This window comes from Zingiber officinale, chromosome 4A (genome assembly GCF_018446385.1).
Source record: "Zingiber officinale cultivar Zhangliang chromosome 4A, Zo_v1.1, whole genome shotgun sequence".
In the NCBI taxonomy this organism is placed as follows: Eukaryota; Viridiplantae; Streptophyta; class Magnoliopsida; order Zingiberales; family Zingiberaceae; genus Zingiber; species Zingiber officinale.
In genome coordinates this window covers 140382558-140408150 of record NC_055992.1, presented here as the reverse complement: position 1 = coordinate 140408150, position 25593 = coordinate 140382558, and the positions used below count along the sequence as shown (strand labels likewise).

At 33.9% G+C, this 25593-nt stretch overlaps 1 protein-coding gene across 2 annotated transcripts; it reads left to right on the top strand.

Annotated features, from left to right (window-relative positions):
• Positions 1 to 2416: 2416 nt before the first annotated feature.
• Positions 2417 to 23420, top strand: LOC121971493 (probable protein S-acyltransferase 17). Of its 2 annotated transcripts, none has more exons than XM_042522791.1 (11): positions 2417 to 2711; positions 4065 to 4158; positions 19915 to 20021; positions 20102 to 20269; positions 20360 to 20432; positions 20565 to 20617; positions 22346 to 22437; positions 22520 to 22572; positions 22656 to 22781; positions 22865 to 23060; positions 23159 to 23420. In XM_042522791.1, the coding sequence occupies exons 1-11, from the start codon at positions 2563 to 2565 to the stop codon at positions 23251 to 23253; spliced, it is 1206 nt and encodes a 401-aa protein (XP_042378725.1). In that variant the 5' UTR covers positions 2417 to 2562; the 3' UTR covers positions 23254 to 23420. The 2 variants fall into 2 exon arrangements, with proteins under 2 accessions (XP_042378725.1, XP_042378726.1); XM_042522792.1 differs by having other exon boundaries at positions 2418 to 2711; positions 19927 to 20021.
• The last annotated feature ends 2173 nt before the right edge of the window (positions 23421 to 25593 follow it).

Genomic DNA, 25593 nt, shown 5'->3' with positions numbered 1-25593 from the left:
GAGAATAATATCGTAGCATGTTATTTATACCACGTGTGCTATGGTGACAAGAATGGTAGTAGAAGAATGGATCCCTTCGTCTCTACTATGTGAGACTCTTGAGATTATAAGTTAATCTCAAATCTTATCATAAGTGACTATTTAGCTGTCTATTTGAAGTTCTGATCAGTGTCTACTACCTTAGTGTGTTTTCTATTGACTATGGGTGATTCCATCTATGGAGCATAACTAGGAAAGCGACTGATTAGAATGAATATATTCTAGCTAAAAAAGAAGATTAAGATTGATTTACATCTGTGACATTTATTCACTAGTACTAGTTACAGTTTTAGTTCAGTATATAAAATATAATTGTGAATAATTGTATTGATTGGAGATGTTGAACATGCTCTTGACATAATAGTCATTATGAGGGTTAGAGATGTTTATATTGATGTAAATAATTTAATTTTGGGTAAAGATAAGTTTTTGATGTATCTGATTCGTTCTATAGAGCAACTATGTAACATATAATAATCTTCTTAGTAATGAATGCTCAATGTGCTTGTTGTCGCACGAACCATTTTCCCTAATATATGGAATGAATGTTCTTATATGATCTTTGTGACTAATTAATTGGCGCTCTGGTCTTTGTGACCTGATCATCATAAAGTCTATGTGATTTATTTGGTCTTTGTGACTAATTAATATTTTACTTTAGCCTTATGACATGATCATCTTGTAGTTTATATAGCTTACATGATCTTTGTGACCATATAACATTTATTGATTGACTTGGACAAGTGGGAGATATTGGACGTTGAGGAGACGAAGGGGCGCCGCTTCCCTTTCGTCTCCCTCATTGCTGCAAACGTCAAGGAGACGAAGGGGCACCCCTTCCCCTTCGTCTTCCTCACTCAGTTTATATAATGATGCATCCAAGAGCAATCGAAAAAAAGGAAAGGGTGATCAGTGTGTGCACAGTGGAGGTGACGATGGGCAAAGGAAAACATTCAGACAAAAGGGATTTGGTTCGTGAAACTCGAAGGGCTTTCCGGTTTCATTCGTGATCGCTCTTCCAACATCAAGTAGTGACTAAGTTCGTCTCGGGAGATCACTGTGAGTTGTTACATGTTTTAATCTTGTGTTTCATGTATATTACAAGCAACATTGTTACCAATTCATATTTTGTAAAAAATGATTGATTAGTGAATTACCCATCAGAAAGGTTTGAAGGACATGAGTCTTGGAGTAGGAGTGGTCGAAGGCTCCAAACTAAGTAAAATCGAATGTATGTTGTTTTCTTACTTAGTTTGTTTTATTTCGCTGCACCCTTTGCTTTTATAAAACCGAAAAAAATATTTTTAAAATCACATGATTTACCCTCCCCCCTCCTCCCCTCACGTGTGCACCGATCCTACAACTTCTACACATTGTGGCTAAATCACAAATCTTAACATCTTGAACTCTAAATTCTAAACTTTGAAATAGTTGATTTTCACTTATAGTAGCTACCAAATAATTTATACACTATAGCAGCTACCGAGTAGCTTCTACATACTATAACAACTACCAAATAGCTTTTTATACATTGTGGTTAAACCTTAAATTTTAAAATATTAAATTCTATATGCATACTATTATATCAAAATACTTTTTACCAACTTGATCAAAAATTATTTAATGTTCATCAAAATTATTTTAAAACTACTGTAACAGTTACTTATTAACTTACAGATTGTAACAATTATTAAGTAACTTCTACATGTTATAATTAGCTAGTCGTAACAGCTACCATAACTCTGAAATAAGGAATAATATTATAACATCTACTCAATAATTATTACACATTGTAAGAGCTATTGAGTAACTGTTATATGTTGTAGTAGCTATCAGTAACTATTACAATAATATTGTATAAAGGATAATTTTAAAAAAGATGATTCGCTCGTAAAAAGGCAAATAAAAAAATTACTGAGTAATTGTTATGCATTGTAGTAGCTATCGGTAACTATTATAATAATATTGTATAAAGGATAATTTTAAAAAGATGATTTGCTTGCAAAAAGACAAATAAATAAATTATGCTTTCATTGAGAGTTGAACTCAAGACCTCCCGCTTACTAAACGGGTGCTCTAACCAACTGAGCTATACATAAAAAATAATTTATATTTTAAAACTCTTGATGGAGAGTTTTTTTATTATTTTTTTTAGGGTGTCAATTTATATAATTTACGATATCGTTTTGACTTTTATCCCATCTTTTCTCCCCGTCTTTTCTCCAAATATTTTACATTATGCACAATAATATTTTGTTTTAAAAATTATTCTAAAAGTAGTTTCTTTATATTTTTATTTATCAGAAGCTGATATAAAATTTCTAAAGATTTTTATTTTTTAATTATTATTTTTCGGCTTCTGCGCATGTTAGTAGCGAAGCAAAGAAAAGAATATGGTGGACCTTGGACGCCTCCTCGCTCCTTCCCTAATTAATTTCGTTCGTCAGCCGGCGTCGCCGCTCGCTCGATCTGGAGTGATCGCCGAAAAGGCGAATCGAGAGGAGGCGGCCAAGGACGGGGAGCATGGAGGTGCAATGGGCGCTGGTGGTTCACGGAGTGGTGACGACGCTGGTGGTGGTCTCGTTCCTCTGCGGACACTGGCCCATCTTCCGCGGCACCTTCGTCGAGAAAATTAACTACTTCCTAACTTTCGGCGCTTATGACTACTTCCTGTGAGCCTCCTCCCCTTAACAACCTTCCTTTAGCTGATTGCTTCTGTAGGTTCTTCTGCTCCAATTTTTTAACAGTCAGATGTGGCTTGAAGTTGAAGAGGTGAGTACGAGTCTAATGACTTTGTCATCTGGGGTGTGGTAGCGCTGATTCTTGCTTCACTTGTTGGGGGTTTGGAATAAGTTTAATTTCTGGGAGCGCAAGAGTTGGTACTTTAAGTCTATCGTGATCTGTTAATCGTGTGACATCACGCAGACGCTTGTTGATCAGCAGGTGTCAAGTTTTTTAACAATGTTCTTGTATATGACGACTTGGGAATTGGATCTTCTTGCTGTAACTTCATATAAATTTGAGCCATTTTGGAACCTACCTGGAAAGATTATTTATGGAAATTGTTCCAGGAATTGTTCGTTAGATAGAATTTACTGTGAGTTTGAAAGTCAAAGTACAGATACTATATTATGTTTTCGTTTTCACTTTCTTCGATGCAGGGAATGACCTTTAATTGAGAGCAAATATGTAGGGTTGGACAGGCGCTCAAAAGAACCAATGAATCATAACTAATAAGTGTGAATATGAAAGGTTGATGATTTGTAGTTGATATGTTATGTGGGCTACAATCTTTCTTGGTTGGCTTTTGAACATTTTTTGCATGTAGGACCAATCAAGTTATACATGGGTAATTTACTGTACCTTAAGACTTAAATTAGCAAGTGATCTATTTCACCTCTTCAAAACTCCATCCAATCTAATTTGTTTATCATTTCCCCAAAAGTTTACCATTGAAAAGACTGATCTTCCCAATTAATAATAATTTTGGAAAAAAAATAAAGGTATGTCCTTTAATAACAAAAAAAATGCTTGTAATTGATTGAAAACCATTTAAGAAACCCTTATAGTTTTGCCTAACCAATTTTTTCTGCATAATTATATGGAGCTTTATTGACAAAACTATTACCATTCATTTCAAACGCTCAGCTCTGTAGTTAATTCAAAATTTGGAGACTCATGGTATGTACGGTTGTATCTTTTCTCAATCATGTTTTTTTTTTCTTAAAAATTTTTTAGATCACTAACTGTTTTTTTCATTAATTTGCAGTCACTCTGTCATATTATAAGTTTCTGAAGATAGACATCTTTTTATATTTTTTCTAATTTGTAGATGTGTTTCCATTGTGTTAAATTTGGGTCAATAGTTACTAATTAAGTAAACTGTTTATACATAGGAAATTTGCAAATAATTCTGTATGTTCATTAACTTGTGTTACTATGTTAAAGAAGATCCTTGACTTTTTTTCCTCTACTTTTCCTATATTCATCCTTTGAGTTAATTATCTCCCACTTGTTTTACCCAGGCGGTTTGTGGTAGCTGTATTTGGCTCTAAGGGCAAAAATTGTGTTCTTGCAGTTGAGCATTATTGTTGCGATCGGCCAAATCCTGTTTTACAAGTAATGATCTCTTTTCTTCTGTTTTTTACCTCATGAAATAAATTTTGAAATTTAGCTCTTACCTTCTCCTTTATGTTCTGTTAAATACATATGCATAAGTGCTCCATTTTCACATACCATCTGGTTGTGGTTCTCTAATCAGTGGACTACTACATTGTTTGCTGATTCATTCAAGAATATTCCTTTGCCACAAAGTGTTAAATATTCCTATTGATTTGGTGTGGAGAACTAGACCTTAAAGTGATTAATGCAGTGATTCTCTATTTCATCCATAAAAAATGGCATATGATTCATCATATTCATTTGACTTTCTCAGTTTGCACTTTATTTTGTTTGTATTTTGTGCATATTTAACATAATTTTGATTATTTGTTTGAGCTATTGTTCCAATCTTTCTTTTTTCTAATTTTCCCAAATTAAGATAAACTATGGGACCTTGCAATATTGATTTTGTTTTTATAGAGCTTAAGTAATTTGAACTATAAGTTCCCATCAGTTGGTCTCACCCAAAGCTAACTGAATTTGTTTTTAATTCAACAAACTCTTTATTGGCAAATTAGCTGAAATTGTTTTGTTTTCATTGCATGCAGCATGTTAGTTTTTATACAATAATGTGATCCCCAATTATCATTGTTATTAGATCCAACAAAGTAGGGGGCTAAAAAAAGAAAGCAGAATTAAAAAAAGAAGCAAAGCAAAAAAAAACTGGTGGAAGGTGTCAAAGGAGGGAGGGGAACTTATACATATGACATGATCTTCCTGTGACTATCTCTATTTCCATTAGTAGGTGTTGATGTATTGTAACTAATGAAGCTTACTTTAATGCTTGATCAACTTTCATAGTAGATGGTGGGAGGAAAATTAAGGTCTAAACTTTTGGATGGTTTGATTGTCTTATGTCAGAACGTTGGATGAATAGTTTGATCTGAAAAATACAATTGCTTTCTCTTGCAAAGCCAAAGTACAAAGATTACTGCTTTGTTTATCCTACGGATGAATCGAGGAGGAAAAGGAATCAACGGTGGAAATATATCCTTGACAGAAATGAAAAATATAATCAAAGGATCAGCTTTGCTGGAAAGTAACAAGGGAAAGGAAAAGGGAAGAAGCATAAGTCTTGAATTTGTCTCTTGCCACCATGATTGTGGCAAGGCATCTCGTGGTGAGGATGTGAGGCTTGGCCTCACGTGCCCTTTCGTGGCAAGGCTGCAAGGCTTGGCCTTGCGAACCCTCTTGCGGCGAGGCTGTCAATGCCTCGCCATGAGGTCTCAATCTTGCTGCGAGGCTGTCTGCTCGCCATGAGGCCAGCACTCCTCACCATGAAGCTTGATCTCACGAGGCCTCTCACAGTGAGGCCGCTGTCACCTTGTCGCCAGATCACGGCCTCGCTGCAAGGTTGCTGGTCTCTGTGTGACTGCTGATCAACATGAGCACCTAGATGTGAGAGTGCATATGGAGTGCGAGATGGAAGGAAATAAATTTCTGCCTGATTTTGAGTGGACGAAGGATTAAAGAAAAGTGGATCGGTAGACGAATTTGGAACCACCTAGCAATCCATTACGTGGATCAAGTTCGAAATTCTCACTATAAAAGAGACTCCATGAGAGAGATGGAGAAACCTTGTATAGAATATCTTCTTACAAATATGAAATGAAAGCACAGAGAAGATATTACAAATGTAGCACTAGAAGCCTAAGAATGAGTAGAGAGAAGGAATAGCTGCTGTCTGAGTTGTGCATTCAGGTTTCCTTTGCACCCCTATTTATAGTAAACAAGGGTGCATTCAAACAAAGGATGATATTTCATTTGGATAGCTTCTAGTTTGAATTAGTCGACTCAACTGTTCAATAGTTTTCTGTTTGTCAAATAAGATAACCTTATCACCTAACACTAATATTCAGTCGACCAAGTCTTGCATCTAGTTGATTGATAACTCTTCTAGTCGATTGGTTTGGATAAGAAGATAAGGTTAATCGCCAATGACTTTTATCTTTATTTGACTCTATCAGGATCCGGTCGACTCTTTATGCTGATACCCATGTAGTCGACTCATTATGTTGATACCCATGTAGTCGTCTCAATTAACCTATATAGTTATTTTGTCCAACAGTTGACTCCAATCAATCAAAGACCAAGTCTAAGCTTGAGCACAATATTCTAGTTGTTTAAGCAATCAACTCAGCATCCCAATCAATTCAGTCGACTCATTAAGGTTTAAGAGGTATGCTAGAGTTCAGAGAGGATGATACAAGACAGTCAAGGAATTGTAGCCTTGTAGGACGAGGAGATTGAAGCTAGTTCTATAGTTTTGGCAAAAATTGTAAGAGGTGGACTTTATTGGTGAAAGTGAAGCAGTTTTTGTGCTTAGTGTATCAGAGAGACTAAAGGACCTAACCGAAGGTGAACTCATGGAAATGTAAAGCGATGACAACTGGAAGATAGTGGGTTGTGAGAGATTGTGACTTGTAATCTTTGGGTTCATGATTTCAGTTATATTGGCTTCACTGAGAGCCTTCAACAAGGGAACATGAGTTCGTGGTCATAGTCTAAGTATGAGCTCGATCTTAGAGGACTATGAGGGTTTACAAGGAATAAGTTTAGGAAAAAATGATAATGAGTCATGGTTGTCTCAATCGGCTGGGATGCTGAGTTGATTGCTTAGACAACTAGAATACAATGCTTGAGCTTTAGACTTGGTCTTTGATTGATTGGGACTGTTGGATAAAATATGTCTGCTATATAGGCAAATTGAGTTGATTGCATGGGTATGAACATAATGAGTCGACTGGATTCTTATAGAGTCGAATAAAGATAAAAGTCATTGACGAATAACCTTGTCTTCATTTAGTCTCTGATGCACAAAGCCTAAAAACTGCTCCACTTGTCATCCTTCACTTTCACCAATAAAGTCCGCCTCTTGCAACTTCTGTTAAAACTATCGGACTAACTTTAATCTCCTCGTCCTACGGTCCCTTGAATGTCTCATATGATCCACTCTGAACTCCAGTAGACCTCTTGAACCTTGAGCTAAACCAACTTAGTCACGCCAAGTCAACATCGCATTGACCACTTTGAGCCAAAAGTTCCACAAGCTTAATGTGCATATTATCAAGTTCCTGCAAACTCCATGCACACATCAATAACATTGGCAAAAACCTAACTTAAAACTCTGCGAAACACATCAAAACATGTTGGTTGAATACGACCACTTGGAGCATGATTGCACCAACATAAACATGTTATCATGATTGAAACTCATTTTTGATGTAGCACCAAGATGAAACCCTAAATTGACACAGAATTGAGACAAAAAGTATTACTTTGAAGGTGAAAAATATATTGAAACAACACTACTTGTATAGACTTGACTCTAAACACGCTAGGAAATAAATGTCCATAATTTGGGAGTACAATAACTCAATTAAACTTCTAATAAATTAAAAAATATCCATTAAACTTTTACTAAAGTAAAAGATATGAAACTACACGATACTTAAAATTATTCAATTCCCAATTAATTCAAAATAAAATTTAAATTTAAATTTCCTTGTTTTATCATTCTCCTTAACCCAAGAAAACTTAACTCTAGACTAGTTATGAGTGTCTTCAATTAGGTTGTCCTTTTAAATGTCTAAGGAGCAACAATAGTATTACACGACTCTTGTGCTTTAAGTACGTTAAAATATTTATCATCTTAGATGATCCTTTTAATGAGTAAGAAATTAATGCATTTTATTTCTCCTTGGGCCTTTCCCTTTATTTCCATCAGGTTTGATTGCCTTTCTATCAAATTAGAAAATGCCTCAGTCTATTTAGGATGACCACACGTGCATAGTAGTCACCGGGTATAAAAGTGATAATGCTAAATATGATCCTATGCAAGTATAACCTATGATAAAGTCAGCATCTAGGATGGAGGCTCAAAATTCTCCTAATAAGTCAACTTATCCCCATAGTTGAAAATTAAATTAGTGTTAAATAAGTTGGGAAAATAACATAATTTTTTCTCACAATATAACTAAAGAGCTTCGATGTGAATGCTCGTAAAGTAAATGATCAGGATCAATTTGAATTTGCGAATGCAAGAATGATAATCTATCATCTCATTAAATAGTTTATAATAATTTTTTTTAGTACAATTTTGCTCCTAGTCTCGCCATGTGCCTCTTGTATTAACACAGAAGAAATTTCAGTGTGATGATAAGTAGTAGCTAAGGACACTAACTCATTAGTGTGCGTGATAAGTTTTTGAGTCATGAACAACTATAAAATGACACATACCAATGAAAGTTTTAATTGTATTATTGATTATCAAATGATTGTCTTGCATTCTGTTTTGTGTCATTGTGCTTGTTTTGTTTGTTTTTTTCTTTTAGTTTCTTTGGATAACATGAACACGGTATAATTTAAGGGGTTAAGTTAATTGGTTTTGTTGGTTTAATGATGTTTCCAATTGGTTAGGTTTTATTGAGTTGTTTTGGTGTATTTGACAAAGGGTTTAAGTTAGTTTTGTCTATGGTGTTGATGTGTGTATCGAATTTTTAGGGATTTGGTAGAGTGCACATGGATCTTGTAGAGCTTGTGAGTTGATGTAGTTAAGTCAGTTGAATTGATGTTCGATGGCTTCAAAGTCCGTAATGAGGTTGACTGAGGTGATCAATGAAGGTTGATATAAAACATTCAAGAGATTGAAAGTTCTTGGCAGGGTGGACTATAGGACAAAATGCATGGACTGCTTGTTTGATAAATTTCTACGAGGCATACTCCAAAGCAACTTAATTGACAAGTTGGAGCAAGCTTACAAGGTTTGTTGCGTTCAATACAATGTGAACTCAAGGTCAACATAAATCATCTAAAAGGTTGAAGACCTGAGAGTAATATGGATTGTCACAAATTATGAGTAAATATAATCTCGGGCTTTATGCTTTTTGGTTTTTGGTATCGTCGTCGAGAGATGACGTATAAATTAGGAAGGGACTACTTGGTGGCTTCTAGAGAGGCTTCAACCAAGGAATAATAGTTTTAGATTGTAGTTGGTGATCAAGCTCTCTAAGTTTTGTGTAGGCTTACAAGCGTATAATCCAAGTAAAGTCGGGATCTTTGTATAAATTCTCTCAACTGGAGGTGAACCTTAGTCAATTGGAGTGGTCAATGGACTCAGGAGTCAACTATAAATTCTACCAGCGAACAACACTGACGAGCATTAGATTGGAAGATTTCTCCATTTGAGCGGCTAAAAGATCTATGAAAGGACTAGAAATGATCAATTGGTGGTTGGCTTGGTATCGGTGCACAATTTCTCTGGTAACATTTTTGTGTTCAAGTGCTCAAGGAAAACAACATTTAAAGGGTTATGTAAGTTTTCTCTATAAGCTCTTGGTATTCTTCTCTCCTTTGCTTTAATTGACATTTGTATCTTGATAAGATATACTTTTATGAGATTTTCTCTACCTCTTAAAAATGCGATTGATTCAATAGTTTTGATGACCTATAAAAAGGTGAGCTTGTAAGTGATCACAAAGGATAGTGTGGAACATTTAAGGGATTGAAAATTTTGATCAAGGCATAATGTAGGGTAGTGTGACAAAGCTAAACTCTGTAGGTGAGCAACAAAGGATTTCACATTGGAGCACACTTAAATGATTGGTGTACATGAGGTACTGAGGATTGAACATTAGGTGAACTCAAGTGAAAAAAATATCATTAACGTTGAAGACATGGCATGCGAGCTATGAGAGACTACAAGTGAAATAATATTGCAGTCTATGCTTTTAAGCAACATTATCATGAGATGATGTGGGTAAATTGAATAGTGACTACTTGGTTGCTTGTAGGGAGCCTTCAACTAAGGAACAATAGATTCCAGGTTGTAGTTGGTGGTTAATCTCAATTCCGTGCTTTGTCTAGGCTCAGGAGGGGTCAAGCCGAGTGAAGTTAGCATCTCATTTAGTAGACTCGTGGTAAGTCTTAAACAACTAGAGTGCTTAATCGACTCAGGAGTCAATTGGAAATTCTGTTTGGAGAACATAATATTTTTATTTGAGTTCCAACTGATTGGAGTGCATTCCAGTCAATTGGACTGCGTTGATGGGTCAATTGGAATGATTCTCTAGTCAACTAGCCAAAAGAAGATTGTTGGCTACGCAACGATTAGAACTGCCTGATTTGTTGACTAAAGGTTGTTTCAATTCATTGGAGGTGCTAGAAAACTTGCTGCTGGAGCCTTTTCTATAAAAGCTTTTGAGTCTGCTTGCATGGTATGGGTGCACAAATACCCATGTGAAATTCATGCGATTAAATACTCAAGTGAGACAACATCCACACATGAATGTTCTTCGAGTTCTAATTTTTTTATTTTGTAATAGTTTTGTTTTTATGTCATTGTCTATTCACTCTCTATACGGTCCTATCGTCAACCACAACAATGTTACAGGTTTGTTTAAGATTGTATCATCAAGGGGCTCATAGATGGGCTCATTAAAGGAGTTTGTATGGTTAAGTTATTAGAGGATTTTTAAACTCTTTAGGTTTAATTAAAAACTCAATGATTGTAGGTTAAGTAAAGGCTTTAGATATTGTCTTTGAATTTGATTCACTTAAGGATGAGTGTTTCTCTTTTAAAAATTTATAATGTGTTAATTTTTAAAATATGGTGGAACATATTTTTGAGTCGGTTCTCATTTTATCTCATGTCATAATGTGATGTTTTTTTTGTGCTATATATAATAGTGATCTTGAACACTTTGCTAAAATTTCTTGCGGTTCCAATAAATTTGTGATCGACAAATCTCACTAGAGGTTATTTTATAAATCAAAATAATTTTTAAGTGTTAGCTATCCAATCGAGATATGTGTTGAGATATGTGCCAAGGTTCCAGTATTCATCAAAACTCATAGATTTTATAGCGTTTATTATATTATTTGTTTAAATAGCTTGTGCTCTGTCTAAGCAGACAGTCCTATATCTCTCGCCCTTGAGTATGAACATCATGTTGGGTAAACATTTGAAAGTATTGACATAAAAAAGTCATCAACAAAGCATACCTACAAATTCATTTTCATTTTCAAATACCAATTTAGCTTCAGTGTCATGCATTGTATTATTACTTTTTTATTAAGCCTCAATTATAAACCAACATGGAACCTTTTTATTGCTAACCTCTAGCTCTTAAGCTAATTTCTGCCAAAATTTTCTTTAGCTCCTCCCTTGGTATGATTTTTCTTTGTTGAAATAAACACTTAAAGAAACTATAAACAACACAATTATGATTAATACATTTTTTAAATAAACCTCGTGGAGTTATTCTCATGCAAATACACCAAGTCCTAGGAAATTTGTCTGTCATTAAGCCCTCTGTTGGTTATAGCAGTGAGATCGCTTTGCTGTATTACAAATTTGATTGTTTATGGGTAATAGCAATAAGATCACTTAGCTATACTATTTTAAGTATAGCCGAACAGACCAACACTCACCTTGGCATTTCATCAACCTCATTTGTCTAACAAGAACCTTAGAACCTTTGTCGTCTTGCAAGCATCATCACTGTCGCATTATGATCTGGCAGGGCACTGAATCCTCCTCCTTCCATATCAGCTCCTCTGTGCTGAAATCATACTAAGACTAGCTAGTCCAAGTTCTAGCCTCCTACTTTTCTTCCTCTTGCATCACCTCCTCCTATGTCAACTCCTTGCACCAAAATCTTAGCTATTATAGGTAAGTTCTTGTCTTCTTGTCCTCTTCTTCCTCTTCCTCAAACATCAACATTAGAATTCTTCCTCCTCTCCTTTTCCCTTCTCTTTGGCACACCTCCAACATTGATACGTCACTGATGGTACTATTTTGAACTGGCCAGGGACTGAGAAATCCGACTTGGCTTGAGATTACAATCCTTGCTTAGCCCTTTCCCAAATGTGTCTTAGATTAGCCACTTCCTATTTCATTGATTCATCGGTATTGGATAAAAGGATATCTTGTATATTATAGTTTGAATGATATACGGACACATACGAAATGATCTTAAATAACCATTAGCAAAAGTGCCATGAGTACCATGAGGCTGAGAAAGTAATCCTTTCAGGTTCAGTTTGCAACTAGCGACAAGAACATCAATTTTTGATCTTTCTAATACTTGAACCACTAATATGAATTATACAACCACATAACTGATCTCTGAAGGCTTCAAGTTCTAACAAGAAGCAACAGTCTCAGGTTCTTAAATACACTAACCTTCTTTTCCTAACTAATTTAGATATATCTGTATGTTTTTTGAAATATCATCATATATAAAAGATGCTAACTAATTTAGATATATCTGATGCAGATAAGGAAACAAAGATAGGAGAATAGAAAATAATTTTAAAGAAAATAAATTGAAGATAAATTTTAGATTGGCTTATCCAGGACAAAAATATAATAAATTGAAAAATTTTCAAGAATGGAAAATATTCAAGGTTGGCACAACTACAATAAATTAGATTTTTTTATAATATGATAATTAACATTTTTGGACGAACTCACTGCGCACATTCAAGACACAGTACCGTGGTGCATGTTGTTTGCAGATGATATTATTTTGGTAGATGAGACACATGAAGGAGTAAATGCTAAGCTAGAATCTTGGAGGGAAACACTAGAAGGGAAAGGTTTTAAGTTTAGTAGATTAAAGACAGAATATATGGAATTTAAGTTTAGCAATATTAGAAGTAATGAAACAATTGTTAAGATAGGAGAGGACGAATTGCCCGGAATCGAGAGATTTAAATATTTAGGATCATTTTTATAAAATGATGAAGGGATTGAGAGAGATGTCTTACATAGAATACAAGCAGGATGAGTGAAATGGAGGGGAGCGTCGAGTGTTTTATGTGACCGTAAAGTACCTCTTAAATTTAAAGGTAAGTTCTATAAAACCGCAGTTAGACTTGCTATGTTATATAGAGCTGAATGTTGGGCTATGACTCGAGCACATGAGCAGAAGATGAGAGTTGCAGAGATGAGGATGTTAAGGTGGATGTGTGGACATACGAAGATGGACAAAATAAGAAATGAGAGCATTAGAGAGAAAGTGGGAGTTGCATCTATTGAGGAAAAATTCCGAGAAACACGTTTAAGATGGTACGAACATATACTTAGACGACCAATAAATGCTCCAGTTCAACTTCTTCATCTTCCCCACCATCCACAATCCAACCTTGTGCATTTGAAGCATATTTTTTAAGAAGGACATTTACATTCCATTCTTTTTCTCTTTTTTGTTTGTTCAACAATCTAGCATTAAATTGAACAAATACTAGATTGATCAACCTGTTGACATCCAACCTATTTATTTTCTTTGTATGAATCTAAAAAAAACAGAGAAGTAAATATTATAGTTAGTACCTGAATATAGAGTATAGACGTTAAAAATTATAGCTAATTTAATTAAAGACTGAAAGTTTAAAACTTACTCCTTCAAATGTACTCCAATTTCTTTCACACCCAGATGAACTTGTAGTTTATGAAAGTATCCTCAATGCCACCCTTAGCAAGTTAGGTGTGTGAACACCGTATGTACTCCACCATGCACATGGATCAAATATATCATCAATTTTTTCACATGCTTTTGCTGTCAATGTTTTTCCAAATAACTCGTCTTATCTCTATATTTTGGAAATTCTTTGTTAATAATTGTATCTTGTAGATCTAACTCATTGACATGCAAAGTTTCCATGCATTCAAAAATCCCCGTCGCGACCTCCTCATAAAGAGCAATGGAACTATCTTTATAGTAAAAATAAGGATTCAACAAAAAAAAATAGTGGTATGCAATGATGTATCAAGTCTATCCTTCATTTTTGACTCAATAATGGCTATGATAGGCTGATAATTTGATTCCACGTTGTTCAGAGCCACCTTGATATCTTCTTTAGCTTGAAGAAGCTCCCCATATAGAAACCCTATCGATGGCTTTCTATCTCCATTTACCAATCGAAGAACTCTTACCAAAGGAGCAAATATTTTCAAACAAAGTGTCACACCATTTCAAAAACTCATGTATCACTGTAGAGTAAGCCAATTTTCCTTTGTTTATTTTTGACCATTTACATTTCTCCCGCATATCATTTGTAAACATGGCCCCTAAACTAGCTTTTTTTTCAATCAAACTTTGCAATGTGAGGAAATTTGATGCAAATCTGGTAACTCCTCGTCGAACTATGTCTCTCTTCTTCGTGAAACTTCTCATCAATGACAAAGTCTTATGGTGAGCATAAATGAAAATGGTAACTTTTTTATATCGTGGAAGTTTGTCAATACTTTTAAGCATGAGATTAACCATGTGAGTTGCACATAAACTCCAAAAAATCCTAGGTCACTTTTCTCTCATCAATTTAGCTGCAGCCATATTGTTGGTGGAATTGTCTGTTATAATCTGAACAATATTCTGAGCTTCTACTTATTCAACACACTTGTCAACATACTCAAAAATAAGTTCAGCTGTATGCACCTCATCTGAAGACTCCTTAGACTCTAAAAATATAGTACCCTCGCAATTAACACACAAATTTAAGATGTTTCTTCTTTTTCTATCACTCCATGCATCTGTCATGATAGAGCATCCATTCTTTGCCCATTCTTCTTCATGTTTCTTCAACAATTGTTTTGCTCTTTCAACTTCGGCTTTCAATAGTGGCTCTCTAAGTTGATATTGAGTTGGAGGCTTGAATCCTGGTTCAAATTGACCCATTACCTCCATTAGTTGCTTGAAGCTATCATTATCAACAACATTGAATGAAAATATTTTCGTAAACCCATCTCCCAACATATTGTTGAACTTGTTGAGTTCTCTCTTTGAAAAGAGCCTCATTTATATTTTTTTTGCGAAGCACTTTACTTCCACTGGAGCCTGCATTTTCTGGAGTAATTGCAAATGCATATCTATCCATGGGGCCAAGTGGAAGAGGTTTTTTAATTCTATCAATCCCTTCAATTTCAAGATCTTCTTCGTCTAGAGAAATAGACACCTCTGTTCTACAACTTTGTTCTTCCATTATTTTGTTCTTTCTGTTCCTCCCTTCTAAAATAGCCTGTTTGCACTTATTTTTGTCTTCTTGAGATGCTTTTCGACAACCAGATACATTTCCAGGTATATTTCTAATGTGCTCCTTTATCCTATACACTCCCCCTGACATTGTTTTTCCACATAACTTACATTTAATTTTGTCGAGGTTCTTAGGATCAATCAATATCCCAAACTCCCATTCGATGTCATTTGACTTTCTTCTAAGAATCCCGGATTTGGGTTGAGTGACAGATGCTGTCGAAGATGGATTGCTTGCCATTGGTAACTCGAAAAATTATATATAACAAGATATAACATGATAATAAAATTTAATTATACCATACTATACAAAATAATGAAATATAACATTAAGTCATTAACAAGTCTAAGAATATTTTTTTTATATCTTAATCTAATTAATAAAATTTATTAGATATTTGTTTAAATAAATTAAATTTTAAATATATTTTTTATATTTTTAAATCTGTTTTAATATTTATAAATTAATACTATTTATTGGAATTTTTAAATTTTTAATTTAATTTTCATATTTTTAAAACTGATTTATATAAATTAATAATATTTATTAAAAATTTTAAAATTTTAATATAATTTTAATATTTATAAATCTGATTAATATAAATTAATAATATATAAAATTTATAAATATGATTTATATAAATTAATAATATGTATTATATTTTTTAAAATTTTAAATATTTTTTATATTTTTAAATCTGATAAATGATAATATTTATTATAATTTTTTAAATCTGTTATATAAATTAATATTTAATATTATTTATTTTAAAAAATTAAATATATTATTTATATATTTAAATCTGATTATATAAATTAATAATGTTTATTTGAATTTTATATATTTAAATTTGTTTTATGTAAATTAATAATATTTATTATAAAAAAAGTAAATTATAAATATATTTAATTGGAATCGTAATTTTATTAGGCTTTATGAACCCAACCCTATTATTGAAATTATCCGCATTAGGAATTGTTTTAATTTATTAAATCTAAAAAAATAAAAAAAAACGCCGTCTTTGTCACGCGACGACGCGGACGCCACCGGTGCCTCGCGGGAGGCCTCTGACGCTGCCGGAAGCTTCGTCGAACGAGTCCGGTGCGTCTGGCGAAGTCCGGCGTTGCTTCCAGCTAGAAGCATCGCGACGCTACCAACGTTGCTCGAAGCAACGCTGGACTTCGCCGGACGCGTACGGCGCGTCCGGCGACGCTTCAAGCGACGTCTGACGCCTTGCGATGCGTCAGACGTTGCCGAAGAGTTGCCGCGACGACGAATCGAGAAACAAAAAACATAATTAACAGAAACAAAAAAATAAAAACTTACTGGAAGCACGCCGCGAACAGAGAAGACAAAGAGTCGACAATCAAAGAAACGAAGCGCCTCGGCAAATACCTAAAAAACGCTTTTAATATGCTTAATATGCCTAGGCCCGCCGAAGCCCATGATGGCCGCTGAAGCTCGCCGAGGATCGCCTAGGTCTTCCGCCTCGCAGGTTTCTGCGCGGCCTGCTGCCGCACAACCGCCTAGGCGAACACTGTTTCTTTAGCTTAAATACTATACCCTAACCTCTAAAAAAAAATTACATTAGGTTCTCACGGGGTGGATATCATAAAGTGTGCAACATAACAAAATCCTATATATATATATATATATATATATATATATACACGAATATGATATGCTGCGCGATGCTACAATACGCGACTGTGCGCGCGCAGCATATCAGTTTTTTTTTTTTAAAAAAAAATTGAATTAAAAAAATAATTAAAATATTCTTTTAAAATTTTATTTCTAGGGTTCATACTTCCTAATTAGGTTATAATTTTCAAGCTATTTTTTTTAAAGATTTTATCTCTAGAGTTCCGGCTTTCCAATTGGATTATGGTGTTTAGTAAAAAAAAATTAAAAATAAAATAAATTTAAGTATTTACGGAGAATTGTAATGTATTTAGGGGATATATTAATGTATTAGGGATTTATATAAGGAAATATTGATTTTTTTTAATTCAAAATTTGAAAAAAATAATTAATTATTTATTTTTTTTATTTTTTAAAAAATTTTGAATTAAAAAATTAATTAAAATATTTTTTTATGATTTTATTTCTAAGGTTCATGCTTCCCAATTGGATTATAATTTTCAAGCTATTTTTTTTTTTAAAGATTTTACCTCTAGGGTTCAGATTTCCCAATTGGGTTATAGTATTTAGTAAAAAAAAAATTAAAAATAAAATAAATTTAAGTATTTACGGAGTATTGTAATATGTTTAGGGGATATATTTTTGTATTAGAGATTTATATAAGGAAATATTTATTTTTTTAAATTCAAAATCTTAAAAAGATAATTAAAAAAAAAGAAAATGAGTTTGATATGCTTCGCACAGTGTGCATATCCACAAACAAAAGCCAACAAGATCTCTAAAAAGATTTAATTGAGCTTTTACATTCTTATCTACGAGAAAATATATTATCTTCTGGATCCAACAAAGAGAAAATTGGCTATCTTCCTCCATTGGTCCAACTCAAAACTCGGGCAACTTCAACATCAATGAATCTTGCACCATCTTGGTACAAACACAATTCCTCTTCCTAAAAATTAATTTGTATTTATTTAGTTGATAATTTTAAATTACTCGCATTTATTTAATTTTTCTCGTAATTTCATACATATCATTACCTTATTCATAAAAAAAATATCATCATTTTTTCCTCTTTAGTTTGGCTATTATACATAAAAGAATATTTCTTATTTAATTTAATCATCATCCATCAAAAAATATTTCCTATTTAGTTAATTATCATCCATCAAAAAATATATTTCTTATTTAGTTTTGTCATCAACCGTAAAAAAAATATCATCATTAGTTTAATATTTCATTTGAATGTTAGCAATTTGTCATATTCTTTTACATCTTATTTAATTTATCACATTATTTTATTAGTTATCATTACTTTTCAATATTTGAATTAACTTGGTGAGAGAAATCACCATACCAATATATGCAAGATTAAACTTTAGGAACGTCGGTGAACTAAAATTTTTCATACACTATTAAATTTAGGAATGACATGTATACAAAATTACAATCGCATCGTCCCATATCTACAGAAGAATCTCATTATTTTTGTAAATCACATGTTAGGACAAATGCTCCTATATTTGAAGAAAGTACAAACCCAATGTATTTCTTGATTGGTTAGATGACATTGAAAATTATTTTATTTAACATTACCTCAGCTAAACGAGTATGATTTATGAAATTCACACTTAGTGGAGCTGTTAAAAATTATTGGCGATGTGTCCAAAACATTAGAGATCAAGACGAAGAAGAACCCATCACACATTGACATGAAATAAAAGGGTAATTAATAAAAAGATGTCTCACTAAACATTAATTAATGATTGTTAACAAATATAAAAATAAAACAAGTTTCCTTAAGTGAATTGAACTCGCAGACATCACCAGAAGATATTAATTCTCTTACAATCTATGAACTTTTAACTAAAATGAAAGAGTTGTGGTTAAATAAACCTTCTCATAACTCCACCTTAGTAAAACAACTTTCTAATGACAATCTAGAAGAGTCTTTCAAAGATACCTTAGATGAGTCTCTTAACAGCCTAATCTTAAATAAACCTTTTGTTGACTTGACCTCTTTAGAGGCTAATTGACTTGATACTGAACATGACTTAGAGTCCTCTAATTTTAACTCATTCATATCATCAAAAGAAACCAAAGAAGGAAACTAAACAAAACAAGCGTCATGATTTACTAATGTAAGATGTCAACTTAAAAATTTAAAAATCACTTATCATGATTCCTTCTATATTTAGTTATATTTATGATGATGTTTGTCAACTAACTAAATTAAATGTCTTATTTTCTTCTATCTACCAAACCAACTCTACTTTGTATAATACTGGGATGGAAATTGTACTAAGTAATGATTATTATATAATGTCTAGTGATATAATAAGTTTTCATATTGCATTTATTAATTCAAACAACACAAAACATTTTGTTGGTCAACAAAAAATATAAAGTATTTTAAGGGAAAATGACTCCTTTGAAATGAGCAGAAGTTATTTTCTCCACCAAAGTAATCCACTCTCCACTGCCTCTACCCTTTCTTGAATCCCAAATGAACCCATTGGCCATCTGTAGATTGTTGATTGTCCCTGCCAAGCAACTGGTGATTGCCTATTGTCCCTGTCTATAGACAAACGACTACAAGCATCTTCACTGACTAGTTGGCCACTGACTGCTGATTGTCCCCGTTGGCTTGCTAAAGATAGTCATGGTCAACAGGCTGATGATAGTTCTTGTCAATTGGCCACCAAGAGTCCCTTTCTGGCTGATGACGGTTAGTCTGTTGTCCTGGTTGGCTGACCGAGGACTGTGAATTGTCACAGTTGACAGTCCCCACGGGAAGGGAAGAAAGGTAAAATGTCTTCCCATTATAAAATAATTGATTTTATTAAAAGTCTCCCTAGGAAAATATTTTGCACATATAAGTTATTTGTTGTGAACAACCCGACCTGGGCATCTATCGATATGTTGTCATATTGATAAAAAAAGGAGCTTTACATCTTTGTATGGTTTTATTTTGGGTTTTCTTAGCTCTTTTTGTTATTGCTTTTGCTTTCTAATTTTCTGTTATAGTGAATATCATAGTGCTATCTGCAGATATTCTATCTTTCTATTGTTTGTGTGACATACTTCATGTTTGGAAGATCATCCTTCAGATATATTCCTGGTTACTATGTCAGTGAACTGCACTGGTAAGATCTGTGTTATTTTGCAATTAGTTTGAATCTTAGAGTAATTTGATATTTTCATATGAAGAAATTATAATTTGCAGGTACATGGGCATTGTTGCTGTAGGTGTCGGAGTTATTCTTTTTATCTTGACTAGCTTTTCAGATCCAGGAACTGTGACAGCTGATAATGTTTCCAAATATGTCTCTGTATATCCATATGATAATATAATATACGAGGAGAAACAATGTGGGACTTGCAGGATCCAAAAGTGTGATTATGTTTTTTTTTCCTATTACGTGATTGCAATTTCTTTGCACCCTTTATTTTCTTATCTGATTTGAGTTGTGCCCAAATGCAGACCTGCTAGATCTAAGCATTGTAGTGTATGCAATAGGTGTGTTGCCCGATTTGATCACCATTGCGGTTGGATGGTTAGGTTTTTTTTGTATCTTCTAGTTGTAGTCTTTGTATTCTAATACTTGATACACTAATTTGATATCATTTGAACTATAATTTTTTATTGCAGTAATAATATCTTCTAACATAGTTTATTTGGAATATAGAATAATTGCATTGGGGAGAAAAACACCCGCTACTTCATGGCCTTCCTTCTCTGGTCAGTATTAACCTGATAAATTGGAAATATTTCAGATTTTTTGTATGCTTTCCTTTACAAACTAATCTTTTATGCAAATTAAATTTGCAGATAATCATCTTAAATTTCTTCTATTGTCTTATTGCATTATCCAATGATATTTTTTCTTGGCAAATTATAGTTCTTGTGGCAAGTGAAATATGTTGCATAATGTAGCGATGTTGGCAAATTCTGCATTTTGTAGGCTATTTTTTTTCTAGTCTATATTCCATTTGTTGGATGGCAGTGTGTGTGAAAAACTGAAAAATTAAATTTTTGGTTTTATTTTCCTTGTCCAACTGGGTTCAATGGATGAGCCTGAGACAATGCTTCATAGAAACTTGTCTCTCTTCCATCTTTTAGGTAATAAGTGACTGGTAGAAGCTGTCAAATCTGAAACTATTCTTTTTAACACAGGACAGATTGAGATGGGCATCTGGGCAGTATTCATCTTTGATTCGTTTTTCTATCAATGTTGGTTCATCACTTGAAAGTTTTTACTGGAGTTCCCAATCAGTTTAATGTGAATCTGCAAAGATAATTAAGATTAGTTGTACCCCAGCTTCTTTCTGAATTTATGTCTGAGCTATTTACTTGTGAAAATGTTAACTTTATTCTTCCATTTGTTTTAAAACAACTTTGAACTTTTTATGCCTTAGCTTAAATTTACTTATTTCCAAACCTTTGCCTGGTGTTAGAATCATAATATTAATATTTTACTGGTTTATCACTTTAGAATGACTTCAAATTTGGTTTTCATTTTTTGTTTGAAGCTCTAAGTTCCCTTTCTACATTAGAAGTATTTACTTAGTATCCGACAGCAAGGGTGAAATTGATGATAATATCATTAATAGGATAAAGAATGGATGCATGAAATTCAGAGGAAATTGAAGATGATGTCTTTAATAGGATAAAAAGGGGAAATTTATAGGATTGTGGGATAACCATCATTCGGTTGATTGAAGCGTTGATCTGTTAGAAAGCAACATGTGCACAAAGTTACTGTAATTAGAAATGAGAGTATCAAGATAGATGTATGGAGTTATTAGGAAGAAAGCTTAGTTGAAGGTTCAGAGTATAGGACAGATTTTCTATGGGGAGAATTCCATGAATAGCCTGCTCTATTTGATAGCGAGAGGCTTCTTTTATGAGTAAGACAAGGATCATTGCTAATGAAGACCAGGTTCTAGACCAATTTTGACCATTCTTGGCTATAAGCCCTATTGGGTGCCAATTTCTTGATAAAACAAGCAACTTAGAAAATACTGATATTCGAGAGCATTTGCCACTACAGTTGAAGTTGCAATTAGAGAAGATAGGTTGCGATGGTATGAGCATATTCAATGAAGATCAATAAATTCTTTTGTGAAGAAGTTAAATCTATTAGAATGAAAGGTGAAAAGTGAAAGTAGTAGTGCAAGACCAAAGAAACCACCGATCAGTATAATAAAAAACAATTTAATTAATTTAAATATAACTAGTGATGTAGTGTGGCATATATCTCAATGAAGGAAATAGTGGGAATAAACACAGAACGATAATCTTTGTTTGCATGTTGTCTCTTATTATGAGCATATTATTATAGAAATGTTTTAACCATTGTGGCACTAGCCAAGTCTATGCAGCACTAAAATTACAAGTTGCTAATTTTATTTAATCTAATGCCATATGTGGGTTTTGTACTCCTGAATTCCGTAATCTTCTTGGCAGGCACTTCATTATTTGTATATATGGTGCATTTGTCCTCGTGTTAATTCTTGCTGGTCAACTGAAAGAACACGAGATAATATACATATTAACTGGTAAATATCATTGTTTAATCCATTTTCCGTTGGAGCAACTATTTTTTTGTTTGTCAAGTGATTTCTCCTCTTATTCTATCAGTTTATTATGGCGTTGAACATTCCATTTCTAGCTTATCTCCACATCTAGTGCAGGTAGGATGAACTACTTTTCCATTTTTCGTATGTTTCAAATTGATTTCTCACATTTCTGCAATCTGATAAACGGAATCTTCTAGTGGTTGCTCGGTTCGTATAATACCCAAATACTTCTGATTGTATTCCTGATAATACTTTCATTGCTGCTGGCTGGATTCTTTGGCTACCACGCACATCTCTGCCTGACTAACACCACAACAAACGAGGTGCGACTCTTCTCTACTTCAACTCCGCCTGAATTATGGTCACTTTGATTGCTAATGGATACTTATTGAGGTTGAACTAGCAGACTTTCAAGTGGGAAGACTACATAAGCTGGAAGAGGAAACTAAATGAAGCTAAAGCTAGTGTTGCGGCGCTGAAGGACAGTATACAGGCAGTCAGCGGAGATGCAAAACCTCGCGAAAGCAAATGGAGGGCTTTTTTACGTAAGTCCCCATTGCAGCAGGAGGAATTGGTTGTTAAGAATAACTTGTATGATCAAGGTAAAATTGGTAATATCTGTGAGATAATATTCCCTTTGTCCGAGAGGAAGTCATTTCTTTTGAAATCAGAATAGAACTAACATTAGTATTGTGTGAAGTTCGAAAAAGTTCTAAAGCCGAAAGAGACAAGGAAGGGATGGAGAGATTCAATTATGATCTTGTCTTTCTGCTCATTCTGAGAGCCACAATCTAGAAAGAGTAATTCTTTAGCGTGTTGGCAGCAACGACAGATGGTCCGAGGTGTTTATAATTCATCTCGAAGCAAAATGTTCGTCCATGTTGAAAGTGAATACCCCTTCAAATGTTTTGTAATTTGGAAGCTTCATGTATCGGGTGTTATTTTCTAGAAGCAGTTCTGAAGCCTATTTTGTAAAAGAAAAAAGCTACTAGTTGACATAGTAAGTAGTGATTAACTTTTTCACCATCGAAAGAGTCGAAAGATCGAGGGAAGCTTGATTAGTTAAGGCAAAAATTAAATTTTTTTCTCATTAAAATGACAATCATCTCTTAAAAACTAAACAATTAGATCAAATCTTAAATCACTGCAAACCCCTCATTAACTAGAATCACTTTTGTTATGCACAATAACCCAAATTGCAGAACTTCAGCAGCATGTTGCTCAAATTTTCATCTGGCCTCCTTATGATCAGATCCAACTATACAATTAGTTACTAAAAAGAAAAAAAAAACATAAATGAAGTCTGAATTACTTGTTTCTCAGGAATTATACAGTGAAGGAACTATTTAAAAAGAACAAAATATCGATAAATGAGGCTTCTATTCGACCATTTAGAAGTGGTAAATGGTAAAATAGCTTCATGGTTGTTGTTATGCTGCTCGATCAAGCCAGGCACCCACTGCGGGAGCTGCTCCGTTTCCTCTGAACATATCAAGTCCAAATGCTGCAGCTTGCCGACATTCCCCATGCACTCCAAGTTGGGACAGTCAACCACCCCAAGAATTCTTAATGACAGGATGTTGGACATCTTCTTCAACCCTCTGCCATTTCTGACCTCAAGCCTGTAAGCCAAGGTGAGGTTGTCGATTTCACCTACCTCATATGTTTGGCTCAAGCCCAGTCGGTTGAGGTTGGGGGCTCGGTGGAGGCCGTCAGCAAGAGCTCTTAGCTTTGGACAGTTGATAATAATACAATCCCTGAGACTTGGAAACAACTTCACTGCAAGAGGTGTTCCAGTGGATGTCCACCCCTCCCATTTGGGTATGTCTTCAAATCGGAGTGCTTCAAGTTTGGGAAATACAGAGCTTCTCGATCCGAGAAATTGAGACCCAATGACTGTTATGGCGCTTGCACTTTCAATACAGAGGTACCTGAGCTGAGACAGTGTGCCCTCGGGAGGTAGCTCCGTGCAACATGGCTAACCAAGAAGCTTCAAATATATGCCAAGTTTGGAAAAGATTGTATGCCCCGGGTTATAATTCCCGATATCCCACTTAGTGATAGTTTAATAACAAAAACCTTACGAACCACCTGGACAGAATAACCAGGAATTCATAGACAACAAAACTATACCGATAAAAAGACATGAAATAAAATATAAATACAATAAAATAAAATCAAATAAACTATAAATCAGTATGTTGAGATCAGGAACTCTATACAAACTGAAATTAACTATAATATCAACATTGGGCCTGTGCCTACAAAACTAGAGATCAAAGGGAGCCAGTAAGTCAAAATGACTAATTGGGTAATAAAAAAAGATATGAATAAATTATAATATCGAATTACAACTTTTAAGTTTTACTTAGAGTTTTTCATTTATACATGTATATATATAAAATTCATTTTTATATTAAAATTTAGAATCGGTAGTCATATCACAAATCATGGGGTAGAGCAAACACCTGTATCACAAATCATTTAAGTATAACACGATAGTAAAAAATAATTTAATCATGGAGAAGAGCAGACACCCGACTACTAGGCTAAAATTAACCCTCAGATTTTATAGTGGCAACACCACTACTAGCCAACTATCCGTATCGAGGAGATATCATGTGAGTATCAACATATATATATTATAATATGATAATTCAACTCTGATAAATCAACTAAAAAGTAAATTACTAGAACTAGTATTCTCACAGTATAATAATGTCATACGTTATCTAACATATGGGCTAAAATCCCACACTGGTGAACTGCGACAATAAACCATCGCTGCGCAAATCAAGACTAACCAAGAGCTACAACGCACAACCACAATCTATGTGTACAGTCAAGTACTCTGATAAATGGCTAGACTAAGAGCTTTCATTCTTAAGATTCCATTTTACCATCTTTGTTATTTTACTGTAATTCTTTATCATGTTTGTTCAATTTTAAGTTCATATCTTATTGGTCAGTCGGAACGACCAATCCAAATCAACTTTTTATATGAATCATAATAATTCATTACGAGTCTCTAGGACGTAGTGCAGACGGTGGGTGCATGATATCTCTGGTATAATAACTAGGGGTTGATTCTCAGGAACTGACGACCTAGAGTTTACTCTACCATGCGCCTAACTC

What these genes read in the sequence shown, in the direction of transcription:
- LOC121971493 (XM_042522791.1), top strand. Translation starts at nt 2,563, where the DNA reads ATGGAGGTGCAATGGGCGCTGGTGGTTCACGGAGTGGTGACGACGCTG. An exon ending in TATGTCAGTGAACTGCACTG is followed by an intron (nt 20,022 to 20,101) that starts GTAAGATCTGTG and finishes TATAATTTGCAG; the next exon opens with GTACATGGGCATTGTTGCTG. An exon ending in GGGACTTGCAGGATCCAAAA is followed by an intron (nt 20,270 to 20,359) that starts GTGTGATTATGT and finishes GCCCAAATGCAG; the next exon opens with ACCTGCTAGATCTAAGCATT.